The sequence below is a fragment of the Gadus morhua genome, chromosome 19 (genome assembly GCF_902167405.1).
Source record: "Gadus morhua chromosome 19, gadMor3.0, whole genome shotgun sequence".
Classification (NCBI taxonomy): domain Eukaryota; kingdom Metazoa; phylum Chordata; class Actinopteri; order Gadiformes; family Gadidae; genus Gadus; species Gadus morhua.
The window spans coordinates 12,769,629-12,789,947 of record NC_044066.1 but is presented as its reverse complement, the minus strand read 5'-3'; the positions used below and the strand labels follow the sequence as shown (position 1 = coordinate 12,789,947).

Sequence of the window (20,319 nt, the reverse complement as noted above, 5' to 3'; positions counted from 1 at the left end):
GTGTGAGTGTAAAGCTCACCAGCATTTAAGTAATATGATATAATATGATCAAGATAAGGCTAAATTAAACTTAACAAGCCATCAACCTCATAACTCTTGAAAGATAACGTTTGTGTTGGCAGGGGGGGGGGGGGGGGGGGGTCTGAGCAGAAGAGAAAACAAACCAACATGAAAGAATAGACAACCGACAAATTCACAGTCCCACTGAATTAGCTTAGAATAAACCGCTAAATCCCCCTAATGTACCAGAGAAACAAAGCAAACATGAACAACATCGACAGCAGGGACGAGAGAAAGGGGAACGTCATTTGAACATCATCAACACTCTTAGGGGTTTACAGCCCATAATACTCCCGCTGCGCTGATGACCAGAATAAGAGGAAGACATCCTTTGAAACAAGTTCATGGATCATCTATGATGTAAACAAGCTGAACATGACTTGCTGATTCCTGTTATCCCCGTTGAGATAGCTGATATCTCCTGACCTTCAGACCAACCTGTCAGTATTAAAATAAGCTGATCCTACAAGCTGGCCCAGAAGGTGTCTGCACATTTACCTGGATACACCATTCTCACACACCGCACGCACACACACACACACACATACTCATGCTGCAGCTGCCAGACACACACACCCACACACTCACACACACATAGTATAAACACACACACACACACACACGCATACACTTGCACACAACACAAGCTAAACACACAAGGGACACAGAGAGAGGAGGGGGAGGACAAACAGCCAGAAGGACGACAGACGGACGGACTGAGAAGACAGAAGATAGAGAGAGAGAGAGAGGGAGAGGGAGAGGGAGAGAGAGAGAGAGAGAGAGAGAGAGAGAGAGAGAGAGAGAGAGAGGGAGAAAGAGTTAGAGAGAGAGGGAGAAAGAGATAGAGATAGAGAGAGAGAGGGAGTCACACGCTGACACACATCCTCAGCCATGGGCTGCTGTAACCGGAGGTGCGGGCTGCTGGCCGGAGCCGTGTTCGGGGCGGCGCTTGCCATCCTGGGGGGCATCCTGATTCCGGTGGGCGACCAGATCATCCAGAGCACGGTGGAGAAGGTAAGAGAGGGAGGGTGAGAGACAAAGGGTAGGAGAGAGAGAGAGGGTGAGAGGCATAGGGAGAGAGGGAGAGGGTGAGAGACACAGGGTGGGAGACATAGGTAGAGAGGGGGAGAGAGGGTGAGGGAGTGACAGAGGGATCAAGGTGATGCAGCAGAATTGGATACAGAGGCTGTGATTTTCTCTGCTGGGGGGGGAAAGAACTCTTAGCGAAAGAGAGTCGCCGCGATGTTAGTTTGTAGAAGAAGAAAGCAGGCAGGTTTGTTCTCCCCGGCGACGAGACATGAGGCTGGGGAGCGGCGAGGAGCGATGCTCCCTGGGTGTTTTGTTCGTTTTCTCAAGGATGTTTCTGCGCTTCTTCACCGCTCCTCGACCGAATCCAGAGCCTTCATGTGTCATCAGAGGGCGGGGGGCGGGCCTGCTGGCAGCACGCTGAGCTCAGTTAAAAATAGACGTCTGTGTGTGTGTGTGTGTGTGTGTGTGTGTGTGTGTGTGTGTGTGTGTGTGTGTGTGTGTGTGTGTGTGTGTGTGTGTTTGTGCGTGTGTGTGTGTGTGTGTGTGTGTGTGTGTGTGTGTGTGTGTGTGTGTGTGTGTGTTTGTGCATGCGTGTGTCGCCACAGGAAGCTGTTATTGTGCCTGGCACCACGGCCTACGAGAACTGGATTTCCTCGGCAGCGTTCGTGTATCGCCAGATGTGGCTGTTTGACGTACAGAACGCGCTGGATGTGGTTGAGCTGGGGGCCACACCGATTGTGAAAGAGAGAGGCCCCTACACCTACAAGTGAGTCCACTGGTCACTACACCTACAAGTGTGTCAACTAGCCCCTACACCAACAAGTGAGTCCACTGGTCACTACCTACAAGTGGGTCCACTGGTCACGACTTACAAGGGAGTCCAATGGTCACTGTGAGCATTAAGCCTTCCTCCCAAGGGACTTGAGATGCGTCGGTTAGGAGCTTCTTGCTCAAGGGCATCTATTGGCAGCCATGTAGGGGGGTGTCCACATCTGTGGCCATTAGTAGTAACGCTGCACTGAAGGTGAAGGGACTCATCATCACAGGTGAGGTGAGGGAGTCAGCCTAAGCCTCTCCCCAAAACAGGTTCTACTAAATCGATTTGTACCTCAATTTGAGCTGTCAAGGTTTTCAATCCTCCACAATTTGTCACCCAATTAACCAAGAATTCAAATGACTGGGAATTTTCGTTAATATTTCCTGAGAAACATTCTCTTGTTTTATCTGGAAAGTTGTCTGTGATGAAGGGATTCAACACTTGAATTAGACTGACAAAATTGACAATATTTTTGAAGACAATTTAAAAATATTTTACCAGGTTCTAATGATGATGATGATGACGATGATGTTAATGAATGTGTGCATGAACCGTTGTAATTCGCTTTGGGTAAAAGCGTCTTCTAAATGTCCTAAAAAAATTGATGTTGGTGGTGCTGGTGATGAAAACATGGATGAACATGATGATGGGTTCAGCAGACCCCCTGATGTCTCCTCCCCCCTCAGAGTGCGCTACCTGGCCAAGTCGAACATCACCGCCCACAATGACGCTGTGTCCTTCCTGCTGCCCAACGGAGCCATCTTTGAGCCGGACATGTCCGTGGGCTCGGAGGATGACTTGGTCACCACCCTCAACCTGGCCGTGGCGGTGAGTTTGCCCTGTCTCAGTGTGTTGCCCCCCCTCTGGGTGTACATAAGGTATCTTGATTGGCTGAAGGCTGCCTCAGTGTGTGTACATTAGTTCTTGTGATTGGCTGAAGGTTGCCTCAGTGTGTGTACATTAGTTCTTGTGATTGGCTGGAGGCAGGTGTCAGTGTGTGTACATTAGTTCTTGTGATTGGCTGGAGGGGGTCTCAGTGTGTGTACATTAGATATTTTGATTGGCTGGAGGCGTTCTCAGTGTGTACATTAGTTATTGTGATTGGGAGGGGGTCTCAGTGTGTGTACATTAGTTATTGTGAGTGTGACCCACATGTTCCCCAGGACGGTGATATAATATAAGACTTTAAGGCACTGATGTTGATTGATTTAAGAAAGTGAGCGAAGATGCCGATGGCCCCAAATAGAGGTCGCACAAATATAAAAAACTACAAATGGGGTCAGAGCCAAAATAAGGTTGAGAAATACTTATTTTATCGGCTTATCTTCCCTAGACGCCAAGATAAGTTATCTCAAAGCTAGCGGAGTTGGAGTGACCTGCCAGAGTAAGCTTGATTCTAAGGCCCAATCCCATTTCTACCCCTTAACCCTTCCCCCTCCCCATTGTTTTGAAGGGGTAAATGTTGTTTTGAAGGGGTAGAAATGGGATTGTGCCTAAGGCCCAATCCCATTTCTACCCCTTTCGCCTTCCCCTTTCGCCTTCCCCTTACGCCTTCCCCTTACCCCTTTCCCTTACCCCTTCAAAACAAGGGGGAGGGGTGGGATAGAAATGGGATTGGGCCTAAGTATCCCATTGAAACCCCCCCCCCCCCTCCTTACAGGCCTCCCGCCAAAAAACATGTTTAGCTCGCTAGCTTAGATCCAGGTCTGCTTGCCTTGTGGAAGACTCCGGTCAGATGGTCTGACCGAGGGTGCGTAGGTAGCTGGATAGGGAGGTAGATGGATAGGGAGTCAGCAAATTATTTCATGCGGGACGAATGAAATTATTAGACAGGCTTGAAACTGTTCTGCGACAGATAACAGATTTGTTTTGTCACAGCATTTGATATATTGATTGTCAGGATGTTAAGAGAATATCAACAATTATGCCATAAATGCTTTAAAATATATTGCCCACCCTAGCTATAGAGTAACTCAAATGAAGGTTGTCTGCTGATAGATTGTTTTTTTTCTCTTTAATGCTGTAAACTACAATGCACACTAAAGTCTAGTGCAGTGGTTCCCAACCTTTTCACCTTGACATTTTAGTAGAAATAATGTGGCCCATTTACAGCCCATGTACAGTATCACAGGACACAGGTCATCAGTGAAATAACCACTCTGCAGGTTCCAGCGATATGGCCAGCTCCAATCTATTGCACCACTGCTACGACTGCTAATAAAGTCTAATCTGAACGAGCCGACTGATCTAAGGGCACCTCTGTGCCTAGATACCGTGAGCGTACCTCAATGGTCATGGTTCCTCTGTCTTCTCCCCAGGGCGCCTACTCCCTCGTCCCGAAAAACCTGCACTTCTTCCTGGATCACATTATTAAGTCCACCAAATCCTCGCTGTTTCAGCGGCGCTCGGTCCGAGAGATCTTGTGGGGCTACCAGGACCCCATACTGAAGGACATCCTGGGGGTCTTCTACCCCGTAAGACCGCTGTGATGTCGTGACCATGTGACTGTGATGTCACGCCGGTGACCATGATGTCACCCTGGTGACCATGTGTCTGTGATGTCATGCCCATGTGACTGTGATGTCACGCTGGTGACCTCGTGACTGGGATGATGATGATGGTGGTGGTGGTGGTGTTGGTGGTGGTGGTGGAGGGGATGGTGGTGATGATGATGAGGATGATGATGATGATGATGATGATGATGATGATGATGATGATGATGATGATGATGATGATGGAGACGGTGATGAGGATAGAGATGATGATGAGGCTGATGATCTTCAATGATGTATTATTACGATAATGAACTTGAATTTAACACAACGTGGATAAACACAAGAATGTAACTTTTCACGATTACACAAAATACTATTGAATGAATTGAACTAAGGTTTTAACGTTAAAGTATTTGCTATATATTGCATGAAGATGGTTTTACTGTACCTTCCCTATCCTATGTTATATTTCCAATTGTTATGACTTGCGAATTATTTGAACTGATGGTATATGATCGGTCAATAGCTTTCCACTGAAAGATGTAAAACATCATCAGGATCTTTTCCATGAAACATGTCCTCTTTCCCAGTACAACGGCACCTTTGACGGCTACTACACCGTGAACACAGGGCAGGACGACATCTCCAGGGTGGCCATGATCGAGAGGTGGCAAGGTGAAAGGTGAGGGTCATAAGCTCATTCAGCCTAGAAGTTAACAAGAAACTATCATCACAAATGACCTGAAGTAAGATCAGATGAGAGAAGTCATAAGTGTATTATAAATATAATATTGTTATCTTACTCATTATAAATAAATTACTGTTATTTTACAGATTATAAATACGATATTGTTATCTTACAGATTATAAATACAATATTGTTATCTTACAAATTATAAATATGATATGTTTTTATGGTACACGTGCACGTAGGTTGCACTGGTAGCCTACTGGTACTGCAACTGGTGCAGGGGGGCAACCCCTCACCCTAACCCTAACCCCTCACCCTAACCCTAACCCGTCAACCTAACCCTATCCAAGACAGAGTCGATAAACCAAGTCACATGACTTAGCTTTTGCTCAAATAATTGAGAAGGAATTGTGGTCACAGCAACATATCTTATCTCATCCCAACAGCAAGTTATCTTTCTGGAATGACACATACTGTGACACCCTCAACGGCACAGGTAAAGTTAACCCTGACCCTGACCTTAACCCTTACCCTGATCCTAAACCTAACCCTGACCCTTACCCTCTAAGCCTCTAACCCTAACCCTCTTACTCTATCTCTAACCCTTACCCTGACCCTAACCCTCCAACCCTAACCCTCTAACCCCTCTAACCCTAACCTTGACCCTAATCCTAACCCTAACCCTCCAACCCTAACCCTCTAACCGCTCTTACCCTCTCACCCCTCTCACCCTAACCATACTACTGAATCAAGAGATCTGAAAAAACATGCTTTTAATAAATAACTCTATTGTTTCATTTAGATGCTTCTTCATTCCCTCCATTTGTGGACAAAAATAAGCCTATTTATTTCTTCTCCTCTGACATCTGTAGGTAAGAATCTTCCTGCAATGCCGTCGTAATCTTACAGATGTTATAATAAGACATTTACAAACAGCAGTTGAAATGTATTTCAGTTCCATTGATGACCACTAGAGGTCTCTGATGCCTAAAAACAGAACCTTAGATGGTATAGGGGCCCAAAGACCCCCCCCCCCCCCCACCACACACACACACACACACACACACACACACACACACACACACACACACACACACACACACACACACACACACACACACACACACACACACACACAGACACACAAGTCTGCTACCTATTTTTGATCTCCCTGAAAGGACCTGGACACAGCTAGCTAGTCCCACACAATCTAACGTCCCATTTCATTGAAAACACATTGAGTTAAAGGACTACGGAGAAGTCTCAGGCTGAATCAGGTCTTCTTCACTCGCCTGTCGGCAGGTCGGTGTCGTCCACTTTCAGGGAGACCCAGGACCTGTGGGGCATCGAGGTGTACCGCTACGTCCTCCCGCCCTCCACCTTCGCCTCCCCCTCCATCAACCCGGACAACAAGTGCTTCTGCACCGAGAAGCTGGTCTCCAGGAACTGCTCCATGGCCGGCGTATTGGACGTCGGGCCCTGCCGAGGGGGTCAGTCATAATGAACTGTTCATGGTGCTGCACTGGAACACTTTGACGTACATTTACAGTCAAATTCTAACAATAAACGACTGTATTTAGGTTTTACAATACAATCCTGTGAAACACATTGTGGGTTAGAATCCTACCTTAATTCTACATCTCTCAATGATACATTTCAGAGTCTTGGGAAAATAACCTTTGCCTGCAAACGGCGCCCATTTTATTAAACTCATATGGGGATAAGGGTTAGCTAAAATCTATTAATATATATACATTATCTAATTTCACCTAGAGACCCGATTCCAATAGTCCAACAGTACAAGCCTTATCATTTTGCTTCCATTAGATTGCAATAATATTACATTGGCTTAAATTACATTGGGGGTTCTTTACCACCAGGTTGAGGTTATCAAAGTCCGCACCATAGTGACACGTCGGAGATGTCCACCCAGATGTATTAAGGATCCATCAGACCACTACCGAGTCACTGGACTTCACCAGCTGGTGGCTGGTCTGACCAGCATACATCTGGGTGGAAGCTCCCTCTATGTGGGGACAGGATTGGTCCTCTAAAGGGATACGCTGAGATATCTGTAATCTTACCTGTAGATCCGAAATGCAAGTCTTATCTGTAAGTCTTACCTGCTAGACTTACCTGTAGTCTTACCTGTAAGTCTTACCACAACACGCCTGTTCGTCTTGCCTGTAAGTCTTGCCTGTAAGTCTTACCAGATACAGACGAGTTTCCTCATTCTTGGGATCCAGAAGGGGAGTTCGCCAGGCTTGCATCATTTGTACAGTAGCCTCGCTCCTAGCCTAGCTCCTAGGCTAGGTACAAAACTACAATCTGTTGGTAACTGGCACTCGTTTTTAAGAAGCAGCTCTTCAGAAGTCATTGAACATCTTTGGAAGATAATTCAAAGTGTATTCACATGAACAGGAGCTAGGCTACTGTAACTCTGAAAGTCAATGGAAGCGAGTAACTAAGAGTAAGCGCTAACCCAGCGCACCCCAGCTAACCCTTCTGAATTCAAAGCAATGAATATGGAATCACAACACTCGTCTGCATCTGGCTAAACGCCAATTTACAGATTTCTCTGCGTATCCCATTCAGCTAATGATGTGAGGCACCGTCAGTCAATTTATGCTTTTTGCTGATTCACTGGGCAATGATGAAGGAAGATATAACTGAGACACTGGACAACAAACACTTTACATTCTTCCCTTTTGTTTACTTGATGGTGGCCAGCCCTGGGCAGGTTGGACCATCCCATAATAATACCTGTTCTGTTCTGATCATTCAAACTAGGCGCACCAGTCTATATATCCTTACCTCACTTCCTCCATGGGAGTGACTACCTGAGGCAAGACGTTCTTGGACTGAACCCCTCAGAGGAAAACCACTTCACCTACCTGGACATCGAACCCGTACGACCCCCTTTCATGTTTTCATGTTCTCTGACCCGCACATTTTATTCTATTTACTATTTAGTCAGTGAGCACATTTCCATCCAAAGCGACTTACAGTGAGTTCAGGTACTGTTTATTGATACATATGCTATATTTATACTATATTTATTTCATTGAGGACTAGGTAGGATCTCAGAGCCTTTTGCTCAAGGCCGGCTGCAGACGTTGAGGTGACTGGGGGTCCTAGACCCCAGAATCCAGCCTCTAGACTTGTGTAAAACATCTTCAGGCCAGGAGGCTTACAGACACTCATTAGGGTGAACATTGTGATGGACAGTGAGCCATCCTAGGTGGCAGCTGTTTCAAGGTAAAAAAAAGGGACAAGAATCCCTGAAGGTTTTGTAGCAGAATGATGAGGTCTTTACGTGACACATCGAATCATCGCTAGTCCTGAAGGTTGATCCCATTGTGCTCTGGGACTGCAGCTGATCTTCACTGGTTGTCTCGTTAGATCACGGGCTTCACGTTGAGCTTCGCCAAGCGACTACAGGTCAACATGATGTACGGACCCTCCAAGGTTATCTCGTAAGTCCCAATCACTCTTGATCCCTCAGACCTGTCCAGAACAACGTCTTTCTGTGTGTTTAACAAACAGTCTCCCCCCAGGGTGCTCAAACACGTGAAGGAATACACCGTGTTCCCCATTGTTTGGCTGAACGAGGTAAGATATATATTCCAAAACAGATTCATTCGCTATGTCTGTCCCACTACCAGGGCCATTTCCACCCCCACCTTCTACCCAAAACCCTTCTTTACCTTCCAAACCCTGACATTGCAACCCTAACCCTAACTTGTCCCCCTAACGCAAGCCTCCAATCCTGACTTTAGCCCTGAACCCTCACTTCCAGACCCTTAATCCTACCTTACCCTAACGCCTCCTTTTAATCCCTTATCCGGCCTTTCTACCACCCTAACCTTACCTTATTAACCCTGCATCTACCGTTCAGACCTATGGCCCTTTCATATCTTTCTACAAATCAATGAATGGCGCAGACTGAAAACCTGGCTCACACGGATTTCGTGTGATTCTACATTGAAGTCCACATTGAACCACAAAATGGAGGAGAAATGTGATATAATCTAGAATAATTTAAGATCCTGGCCAAAAGCTGTGTGTGCCTCCAGATACATTATAAACCCATAAACGATGGAGTTGGGTTCTCCGATGTCTCTCGTACTTCCACAATAAGTATAGACTTGTAGTGGGGATTATCTTGGCCATGGTGGAAAATTGGTGGAAAGAAAAGTTGTTTTCCTCAAGAGAGCCAATCCTCCTCTTCCTTCTCCTCCCCATCCACCTCCAAGAGGTTTGCACCATAACCCTTGCCTTCCTGACCCTTAACTCCTACACCCTAACCCATAACCCTTGCCTTCCTGACCCTTGACCCTTAAGGCCGATTCATACCTCCGGATCCGGACGAAATTCTTCCGTCTGTACCAACATTGTCTCCGGGACTACCCTCCGACTACCCTTCGGTCGACCTCTGTCGGGTTTCAGCGTTGTTATGGATGTTACGCAATACATCCTCTAGAGGGCAGTCATTGTCATGTCGCATATTACCGGCATCGACAATTGCAAACATGGCATCTGTAGAGGAGATGATTTTGCTTTGTGTCATCCGAAATCGGCAAAAGAAAGGCGCAAAAAGTGTAGGCCTATGCGGCGGTGGCATGTGACACCCCTCACCAACCCGCAGATTCTCTCCTCAAAATGTTACAGCTCATTGCCAAAGCAGGTGAACAATGCAATAAAAAGGTCAGGTATATAGTATAACATAAGTATAAAACGTTGAATACAATATATATACATATATCAGATATTATACTACTCTCTATCTATACTGCCGCCTTGATTTCCGGTGTTATTGCTCAGTTTCTCCCGGAGCACATCCGGATTCGTAAGCTCAGAGGCGACGGACCGACTGGCGTACGAAACGACCTCCGGGACCAGACGAAAGTGTTCCTATCCGCATTTACCGTAGGGTGTGAATGGGCCTTTACACCCTAACCCATAACCTTTACCTTCCTGACCCCTACCTTCCTAACCCTTGATCCCTACCTTCCTAACCCTTGATCCCTACCTTCCTGACCCTTGATCCCTACCTTCCTGACCCTTGAGCCCTATCTTCCTGACCCTTGACCCTTGACCCCTGCCTTGGCGAGCAGACGGCGACGCTGGACGAGGCGACGGCAGACAGGATCAAGGCTGAGCTCTTCTCGCGGATCAACCTCCTGGAAAATGTGCAGATGTCCCTGATAGGCATCGGGGCGGCCACCTTCGCCCTATGCCTCGTGTCGTACTGCTGTGTGAGGTGTTAGGACAGCAAAGATGTGTAGGAAGGGGAGGGGCGAAGGAGAGCGGCGGAGCTGCATGGACCAGCTTCTGCTGGTCCATGCACGGTGACCGTCTCAGAGTGACTCCTGTGTTTACATCGCTCTTCATCATAACCTTGGACTTTCTCTGGGGCCACACGGGGATGTGGGGGGGAAGAAATGTGAACTTTAAATTTTTATTGCAAGACTGATTGCGATCACAGATGCATACCTCCTGATGTTATGGTCATTATGTCGTCTCAGGTACTTCTGCTCAACACCATTCTAACTTAAATCAACCGGAACAATCAAACTGCTAGATTTAGAAATCACCTGTCTTGGACAAATATTCAAACTTAATGCTCCAATAAAACAATATGCTATATAAGGTGCAATAGGTAACCCTTTACGAATCGCAGGGAGGTTTCCTAACAAATATCAGTTCAGTTTATTTTTGTTCAAGCTGAACTGATAATTCAATAAATGGATACAAAATTTCCGCATTTGATTCTTTAATAAATAGGAAGATATGGGATCATTATGAGAAAATTAGACTGACCGGATTTACAAAGAGACGGGGGGGGGGGGGGGGGGGGGGGGGGGTGATCATCACTGCGATCTGCAGATCCGTCTTAGTTAATGAAATGCTCTGAAATTATACATACTATGAGTCGCTATGACAACAGGTTTCCACAACACTAGACATTAAGTTAAACAGACGATTACAACAATAATATCTACAATAAATATGTTTCTGAGAAACATGCTGAACTATTAACATATCATTAGAGGACAGGTCAAAGGTCGATCTATCAGAAAGCCCCATCTGTCTCCAAGGCGATCAGAACCAACGTTTCATCTTTAAGGAAGAATTCTTCCTTCTTCACGTAATCAAGCCAATGTTGGAGATGGTCATGTAGTTCTGGTTCTGTGTAAACATCCTTATGTGCTGGTAGTACCAAGAGCTTTTAATAAGGATCAGAATGTCTGCTCTGTTCAGATCTCAGAGGTTATACGTACAAGTTTAAATCCTCATCTCAGCATATTTTATAGTACTGTTTATTTGGAAAACTAGGGGGCTTAATATTTATTTCCCCCAAAATACGGAACATTATTTCCATGTGCGATGTTTAGGTTTACATGGGGGCACTAATCCTCAACCAGAGTGTGGAGGTTTATTTCTTTACTCAAAGCCCCTCCCTGTGAGGACCTGATAACAGCAGGACCTTTGAACAGAGCTGTCAATCGTAGGTCACAGACAGGTCGCTCATAAAGGAGGGGTGGACTGACCTTCCCTGGTTCAGTCTGCTACATGAAGGAGCAGACCGCTGTGACCCACGACGACGCTCCAGGGTGGGTCTGAAGCCATCGTGTAGATGAGGGTTGGCGTTGAGAAACAGGAGCAGGAATTACCCTGGTTCTTTACCGCCTTTATGGACACAGTGAAGAGCGAAAAGCAATTGTGTGTGTGTGTGTGTGTGTGTGTGCTTGTGTACATGCAAGTGTTTACATAACGCCACAGTCTTTCCCTTGGCCGGCGCAGCACGTCTCATGCGAGCAGAAGCCAGGGACCTCCATGTCCGCCTCCTCCCATCCCCAGCTCTGAGGCTCCAGGAGCTATCATGCTAACAGAGCCTCTGGCTAACGTCCAGAACTCCAGGACAAAAGGTGCGGTGGGTCAGTCTTTGAGCGGGTTGACATCAGTCTGTTCTTCCAGGGTTGGGACAGGGTACCATGGGTCTACTGAGGGTTGGGAGGGGGTACCATGGGTCTACCAGGGTTTGGAGGGGGTTCCCCATGGGTCTACCCAGGGTTGGGACGGGGCACCATGGGTCTACCAGGTTTGGGAGGGGGGTACCCATGGGTCTACCAGGGTAGGCACGGGGGAACCCAAGGTTTGGAGGGGGGGGGGTATCCATGGGTCTACCAAGGGTTGGGAGGAGGGTACCACTGGGTGTACCCAGGGTTGGGACAGGGTACCACGGGTCTACCAGGGTTGAGGGGTACCCCTAGTTCAGTACTCCGGGAGGTGGTTGCGACGGTTGCGGCTCTTCCGTCGGTCCAGCAGGGGCTTGAGCTTGGCCTGGTCCCCCCTCAGGGGAGTCACGTTCCCGGGGGACCCCGGCCGCCCCGGGACCTGGTCCTGGAGCTGCCTTCTCTCCTTGCAGTACTGCTGCACGGCCAGGCTCTCTGAGGGGCTGAAGCCCGCCAGCAGGGCCCCGGGGCCCGGGGGGGCCGGGGGCGGCGTGTCGGACAGCAGGGACACCATGGCCGGGCTCAGCACGCGCAGGCGGATCTTGGCCACGGTGCGTTTGAAGGCGTTCTCGGTGGCCAGGCAGTAGTAGAGTCCCTGGTCCGAGGCCTGCGCCGCACGGACCAGCAGGCCGTGCTCGGTGGACAGCACTCGCTCGCTCAGCTTCACCTGAAGGGGGCGACATCGAGCTGCCGTTTGGCTTGGATGGCATTTCGGTATCGGACGCTTTCTCCCTTACGATGGGATATAGTAATTGCATTTGTCATTGTTTTATGTTACCGCAGGCAATATATCTGTATCTGTATCTGAACCACAGCGAACCCTAACCCCACTGTCTGAGGACACATCTGAAATACACAGTAGGAGGATAAGACATGCCCATAGAGCTGGTCTGAGGCTGTGATTGGTCCAGCTCGTAACGTCATTCATTGTTTTATTTCTTTTTGAAGTAAAAACTCGCCCATGAAGCAAGTCTGATGGGAATAAAATAAAATACAGTTATTATTAAAATACTAATACTAGTTTTTTAATAATTAATTCATTTATTTTCCAAACAGATTTCTGTCTGTTATTTAGTGTGCAACACCCTTACAAGTTCACCCAAAGAGAGGACATCAAGTCTGAGAAACTGACCTCAGACCCCCCGCCTGTTTCTGCTCTGGGGCTAAGCGCTACGCTACGGCTAGCTAACCCGCCCTGTCCTGGTGACCTCTGACCCCGGCTGACCTCTGACCCCGGCTGACCTCTTTGCGGCGGTCGTTGTCGCGCTGGATGAGCCAGCGGATGGAGGAGCGCGGAGCCGTGGCCGAACACTCCAGGAAGGTGGTGTTGTTACGCACCCCGTACTGCGTCCTCTCCACCGCGTTACGGTACGCTACGCACACACAGGAGAGACACACACACACACACACACACACACACACACACACACACACACACACACACACACACACACACACACACACACACACAGGAGACACACACACACACACACACACACACACACAGACACACACAGACACACACACACACACACACACACACACACACACACACACACAGGAGACACACACAGACACACACAAACACAGGAGACACACACACACACACACACACAGGAGACACACACACACACACAGGAAACACGCACATACAGAAGATACACACACACACAGGAAACACACATACAGAACACAGACACACACACAGGAAACACGCACATACAGAAAACACACACACACACAGGGAACATGCATATTATATATTGTAAATTGCATAAATTGCATTGCACATTAAAAACATATATACAAACTGTATCATCTGTCTTTGTATTCTATACTCTTCCATAACTTCAGTGTCCTGAGGCTGCTGTTGTGCTTGGGGGCCGACGGCCCCCCCAGGCCAACCCTCAGGAGGTCGCTGGTTCACATCCCTCAGAGAGATGAGTGACAGCCTGTCATTCCTCTAAGGTCGCCGGCTCACGTCCCTCTCAGAGAGATGAGTGACAGGCTGCAGGCTGATTAGCACTAATGGCCGTATGCTCACAGCTCTCTCTCACCTGAAGCCTGACTGCTGAGGGGATGAGTGTTGACAGAGAAACAACATGCTCCTCCGAGCTGGGTGTTGAGTTGTCCCTGAGCGAGACGCCTCACCCTCACTGCTCCCGATGCGCTGGCTGTCGCCCTGCATGGTTGACTCTGCCGTTGTTGTGTGAATGAGTGAGTGAATGGCTGTAAGTCGCTTTGGATAAAAGCGTCAGCAAAATCCCCTAAATGTTAATGTAATGTGGGCCCCTGGTAAAGGATGAGGGTCCCTGGTAACGTGCTAGGGCCCCTGGTAACGTGTGAGGGCCCCTGGTAACGTGTGAGGGCCCCTGGTAAGGTACAACAGCCACTGGTAACGTACAACGGCCCCTGGTAATGGTTGAGGGCCTATGGCAACGGACGAGGGCCCGTGGTAACGTGTGAGGGCCCCTGGTAACGTACAAGGGCCCCTGGTAACTACAACAGGCAGGCAGCTGGTCACCTTTAAGGTTGAATCCTCTGCACTGGGTCAGCGGGTTTCCATGCATGATGTCCTGTCTTCTGCTACGTCTGAGGACAGGAAATGATGTCAGACAGGAAGTGGATTCATTCAGATGTCATTCAGATGAAAGAAAAGGGAATTGAAATAAATGGTATAAATGTCCAAACTTGGGCGGCCTGTGGAAGATGGACCCCAAACCTGATAGGTATATCCCGCGCAGAATGAGATTCACAGACTGCAGGGCCACGCCCCCCATCTCCCCGTCCCTTTACAATCTCACACCTGCCATCTTACAAGTCATCAGTGCCACGGGTTTACGCCTCGTGCCCACTGCACCGTCATTCAAAGGACTCAGAAGGCGTGGCTGACGGATGGGGGAGGTTTCCAGGGTCTTCAGAGCCCGAGTAGTGTCACAGTGCTTAAATTTGCATACGTGTTCTGATTGGATGACGGATCCGTCGCTGCCGAAAAAGTTGAACATTTTCCAACTTTTTGACGGAGCCGTTCAGAGGTCTAACGAAGGGCCTCAGGAAGCAGCTGGGGTTCAGGCTAAAGGAGCCCAGACTCGTTGGGGGATCGTTCATCATATTCTACTTTACTAGGAAACTGTCATATAAACGGTTGAAACGCCTTGACCCTTCTCTGACCTCCCCTCCCTCCTAACGGAGGTTTTAAGGACTTGTTCCAAACACAAGCATCATTAGTACCATTAGTGTCATTAGCATATTAGCATAATTAGCATCATAAGCGTCATTATCAACATTAGCATCATTAGCCCTAAATGGCTGGAGTGTTCTTATTGTTCCGTAGGGGGTTCTCCGCCCCTCCTGTCTGTTCCAGAGGGGGTACCCGTACCTCTTCCCGGTGGGGTAGAAGCGGGAGCAGCTCAGGCCGTCCCAGGCGCAGTAGGGGTCCCGGGCCAGGCAGCAGTCCGCGCACGCCTCGCCGTAGGCTTGGCAACGGTGGAGCGACACTTGCGAGACGCCGTGGTCCGAACTCACGTACAGCTGTTGCTGTGGAGATGGAAGAGGGCAAAGGTCACCGAGGCTGATGAGGAGCGTGAGGCCGGGGCTCAAAGGTTAAAGGTTAGCCTAATTTAGCCTCCTTATGGTTCAGAAACAAACGCAGTACAACAAGAGGTCACCTACATTTTGGGGATCACACTAACCAGTGATGTCGAATGGGGGGGGGGGGAAGTTGACTCTAGTGGGGGGTGTCAGGTAACTCTAGTGGGCAGACAGGGGACTCTAAGGCTACGCCTGATAGGCCACGTTTAAAGTCCATTGGCAAACTGAAAATACTCTGTTGTTTTGGCCGTTTCAGGGAGCACTAACCTAAGTTTGGTCAACACTTACTTTCTTGGAGGAGATTCTCAGGTTGGTCACCGGCACTTGGTTCTGTAAAACAACACAACACTATCAGTCATTTCTCTGGGGAGAGAACATTGTGGGATGTCGGCTGCCATATCTCACACATTTAGCGGAGGGGAGAAACCAAAACATCAGTTTATCAACGTTACAACATGGCATTGGAAGAAGGGAGAGGTTGTTGACATTCATAATCTTTTTATTTCGTATTTATCTGTGCCTTCCTCTGGAGGAGGAGACAAGCTGGCCGAGGGTCACGCCAACATAACACCAACCACCGGCTTAAGAGTTGATCACTCTGATGCTATCCCCCTGGTGAGGGTTAGGGGGAGGGCTATGGGCCGCTGGGCCGAGCGGTCACCCCCCCCCAGGCCCTTTCATGGGAGTTTTAGCGGGAGAATCAAAAGAGAAACAGGTGTGCGTGAGAGAGAGAGAGAGAGAGAGAGAGAGAGAGAGAGAGAGAGAGAGAGAGAGAGAGAGAGAGAGAGAGAGAGAGAGAGAGAGAGAGAGAGAGAGAGAGAGCGGGAGAGAGCGAGATAAATAGAAGAAAGAAGTAGAAAGAAAGTGAGGGGGACAAGAGTTATTAAAACCAGAGGAAACAGCGCGCGAGCGAGAGAGCGAGAGAGAGAGAGCGAGAGAGAGAGAGAGAGAGAGAGAGAGAGAGAGAGAGAGAGAGAGAGAGAGAGAGAGAGAGAGAGAGAGAGAGAGAGAGAGAGAGAGAGAGAGAGAGAGAGAGAGAGAGAGAGAGAGAGAGAAGCACCTTGAAGACCTCCAGCTCCTCCAGTACCAGGTCCTCGTCCAAAGAGCCGTTAGAGGGCAGAACGATGAGCTTCTGGACCGTCCCACGGTCTGGGGTTAGAACACACAACACAGTCACATACAGACACACACACAGCAGAACACATTCACACACACACAAACACACACATACACCCAGGGGGCAGAACTCACAGCAGAGCCACACACACACACACACACACACACACACACACACACACACACACACACACACACACACACACACACACACACACACACACACACACACACAAGCACACACACACACACACACACAAGATACAAAAATGGTGGGGAACCTCCTGACTGGAGAGAAGGTCCTGGTCTGAATGAGACCATGAAATCATGAGCCCCCCCCTCCCCACTCTCTCCCTCTACCACCTCCACCCCCCTCCCCATCCCTGGAGGAAGGAGGGGGGGCCGGTTCTGATAACCGCACACAGCTGTGGCTGAGGCTCCCAGAGCAGTTTGACGTGCACAGATGTGTGTGCACGTCATGGACACAGACACACACACACACACACACACACACACACACACACACACACACACACACACACACACACACACACACACACACACACACACACACACACACACACACACACTGTTCAAATGTTTTTATTCTCTTAAACCACGCAGGATAACGTGTTTCTAATCTATAACCTAAATCATAAATATGGGTACTGTATATCTTTTGAAGCCAATGTGAGGGGAGCCTGTATTTTAAAACCCCTTATTAAATATCCAGATCAGATGTTTTCTGATCAGCCTGTCTGCTTATCAGGACGTCGTATCAGTAGAACCCCACAGTGGTGTGTCTGATATCACAGCTGCTCTGCGAGACAAAGGGGAACAGCAGTACATTAATTCCACTGAAAATACCACAGCCAAACATTCCCAGAACCCTCAAGATACAGAGTGAACAGGAGAACGGTCTCCAGAACCCTGACCGCTACGGAGAACTGCAACATAGAAACGCGATGTAGAACCCTCGTACCTGGTACTGTTGTTGCTCTAGGTACCAGAGGTGGAGGACCTGGTGGTTTGTTACTCTACGTACCAGAGGAAGGGGACCTGGTAGTTTGTTACTCTACGTACCAGAGGAAGGGGACCTGGTAGTTTGTTACTCTACGTACCAGAGGAAGGGGACCTGGTAGTTTGTTACTCTACGTACCAGAGGAAGGGGACCTGGTAGTTTGTTACTCTACGTACCAGAGGAAGGGGACCTGGTAGTTTGTTACTCTACGTACCGGTGCCGAGGAAGAGGACCTGGTAGTTTCCGTCGGCGGCCGCCACCTGGTCCACGGCCACGCTGGTGTACTTGTAGTTGGCGCCGGTGCGGACCACCAGCGGCCGGCGGCCCACCGGGTACACGGGGTTGAACATCACCGGGTGGTTCCTCACGAAGGTCACCACGTCGTCAGGGAACTCCTTAGTGGACTGGATGTCCGGGGTGAAGGCCCCGCCCGGACACTGCAGAGAGGACGGGGGGTGAGAGTGTGTGAGAGTGTGTGTGTGGGGGGGAATTGTGTAAGCAAGAGGAAAAGTAAGCCTTTCATTTTAGCTATGGTAATAAATGTAAAAAAAAAATCTGATACACTCTGCTATACTTTTGTGAGGATAAAAGAAAAGTAAGGCAAGACGGGATCATGGGAATCAAACCAGGACCATTGGGGGGGGGGGGAGTGAAACCCTCTTGCCTCCACACCACAACACATCATACGATTACAGCCACCTGCTTTTTACAATGGATGACACTTACAACTTTTCATGAACAGTCTAAGGATGACGTTTAATTTGAACTCACAGTTCCAGGCCGTGGATAGGGGATGCGGCCCTGGAACGGAACCCACTGGAAGTTTGGGCCCTCTCGGTGGGCGAAGGGCCCGTTGAAGACGGTCAGGATGTCAGCCATGTTGTACACGCACACGGCCGAGCCTTTGAACACAGAACTGAGACACACGTTCCCGTGAGAGAGAGACCAAAATGACCTGAGCCCTGCTGCTGAAAACCAAAGTCTGGGTGGACGAGGTCCTCAAATCTCTGCCCTAGTTCAGTTTACCACTCCGGTGCCCTAGTGCAGAAAGACCCATGGATACTGTTATGAGGACTATGAAGAAAGGACTCTCAGTTTCATCAGCGATCAGATGATACTATGATCCATTTGCTGATACGGCCCCAGGAATGTTGAACATTTGAATCGCACCAGAAGCGGAGCTAGACTGAGCTGTACTTTTGGCTGTAGCAGGGTAACTTGATGAATGAGGATTAATCCAAAGTCCTCATCGAGCTCAAGATACATAAAGCTTGGACAGAACTCTCTCAGAAAGCAGCAGATAAGGCGGTACCAGAAATGACTACGCTATAGCGCTAGCCTAGCTACTGTCACATGTGAGACTCACAAACAACCTCAAGTTAACTCTGACGTCTGACGTGTGTAGATTCAGTAGGGGGTTCTCTCGGGGACGGGGGATGTGGTGTGTGTAGGTAGGTAGTTCTTGTCCATATGGGGACGCGGGGGATGTGGTGTGTGTGTAGTTATTGTCCGTGTGGGGACATGGCGATGTTGTGTGTATAGGTTGTGATTGTCCTAGTGGGGACGGGGGATGTTGTGTGTGTGTAGGTCTTATACTTGTGTGTAAGGGGCGATGTGGTGTGTGTAGGTTTTGATTGTCCTTGTGGGGATGAGGGATGTTGTGTGAGTGCGTGTAATTATTGTCCTTGTGGGGACGGGAAGATGCGGTTTGTGTTGGTAATTCTTGTCCTTGTCGGGACGGGGGAGGTGACAGAGGCGCCAGCAGCCTTACCTCGTGGACGTGAAGACGCCAAACACCAGCAGACCCTGGGGCTGCTCCGCCTCCAGCAGAAACACACTTTCTGAGAGGAGAGGAAGAGGAAGAGAAGACTTCAGGAGGGAAGCATGCATTATCTAGCATAAACAGTTCATTGCTGGTCACAGGCCGATTTAATCAGCCCCTCAATCAAGACGACCAGCATGACGGCACGATCAATGAGGAGGAGGAAATGTTTACTCTGGAGAAGCAAGAAGGACGTGTCCAAAGATCTACAAGAGACCTTTTCATGACCATGCTAATCTCAACACCAGAACGTGTTTTAAATTAAGACTTTGTCCTCTTCCAGGTTCGGTTTGCCTCATCCTGAGAGCCCGCTGTGTGCATCACAGGGAGGTCTTTGGTCAACGCCCGTACATTTCCTCAGACCTCACAGAAAATGTTTTGAATTAGTTTTGTAACTCGAGATGTGAATAATATCTTCACCGATGGCCAACCCTGGGACGCCTGATGAACCCCAAAGTTGCTCAACACACTACAAACTTAAATCTACTGGTTTGAAACATCTCTACGGCTCTGGATTTGTTTTATTTGAACCTAATTGAAGTTATTGTTCTTTCTCTAATCAACAATTTTGTATTTCATCATAAGAACTAAACACTGGTTGAAGTGACGGAAGACCTAACGGGTCCCCTACCCAGCTCGTCAAAGTAGGTCTCGGTCC

The 20,319-nt window shown here is 48.6% G+C and overlaps 2 protein-coding genes across 3 annotated transcripts in view; one reads left to right on the top strand and one right to left on the bottom strand.

Moving 5' to 3' along the window:
* Positions 1-523: 523 nt before the first annotated feature.
* On the top strand, positions 524-10,855 carry cd36 (CD36 molecule (CD36 blood group)). The gene is made up of 12 exons (XM_030342138.1): positions 524-1,074; positions 1,695-1,855; positions 2,593-2,734; positions 4,225-4,380; positions 4,992-5,083; positions 5,539-5,588; positions 5,895-5,964; positions 6,395-6,582; positions 7,883-8,001; positions 8,495-8,568; positions 8,650-8,704; positions 10,210-10,855. The coding sequence occupies exons 1-12, from the start codon at positions 952-954 to the stop codon at positions 10,360-10,362; spliced, it is 1,383 nt and encodes a 460-aa protein (XP_030197998.1). The 5' UTR covers positions 524-951; the 3' UTR covers positions 10,363-10,855.
* Positions 10,856-10,942: 87 nt separating this feature from the next.
* The window catches only part of sema3c (sema domain, immunoglobulin domain (Ig), short basic domain, secreted, (semaphorin) 3C), a 32,191-nt gene continuing 22,814 nt past the window's right edge, over positions 10,943-20,319 (bottom strand). For both annotated transcript variants that reach the window (XM_030342113.1, XM_030342114.1), the window contains 10 exons: positions 20,293-20,319; positions 19,611-19,680; positions 18,611-18,755; positions 18,054-18,276; positions 16,763-16,851; positions 15,991-16,032; positions 15,491-15,648; positions 14,636-14,703; positions 13,354-13,484; positions 10,943-12,778 (listed from right to left, as the gene is read on the bottom strand). The exon at positions 20,293-20,319 is cut by the window's right edge and continues 88 nt beyond it. In XM_030342113.1, coding sequence (XP_030197973.1) covers positions 12,371-12,778; positions 13,354-13,484; positions 14,636-14,703; positions 15,491-15,648; positions 15,991-16,032; positions 16,763-16,851; positions 18,054-18,276; positions 18,611-18,755; positions 19,611-19,680; positions 20,293-20,319 — 1,361 coding nt within the window. In that variant the 3' untranslated portion in view covers positions 10,943-12,370. The remainder of the gene's footprint in view (positions 12,779-13,353; positions 13,485-14,635; positions 14,704-15,490; positions 15,649-15,990; positions 16,033-16,762; positions 16,852-18,053; positions 18,277-18,610; positions 18,756-19,610; positions 19,681-20,292) is intronic.

What these genes read in the sequence shown, in the direction of transcription:
- cd36 (XM_030342138.1), top strand. Translation starts at nt 952, where the DNA reads ATGGGCTGCTGTAACCGGAGGTGCGGGCTGCTGGCCGGAGCCGTGTTC. An exon ending in AGAGGCCCCTACACCTACAA is followed by an intron (nt 1,856 to 2,592) that starts GTGAGTCCACTG and finishes CTCCCCCCTCAG; the next exon opens with AGTGCGCTACCTGGCCAAGT. An exon ending in GGACCCTCCAAGGTTATCTC is followed by an intron (nt 8,569 to 8,649) that starts GTAAGTCCCAAT and finishes GTCTCCCCCCAG; the next exon opens with GGTGCTCAAACACGTGAAGG.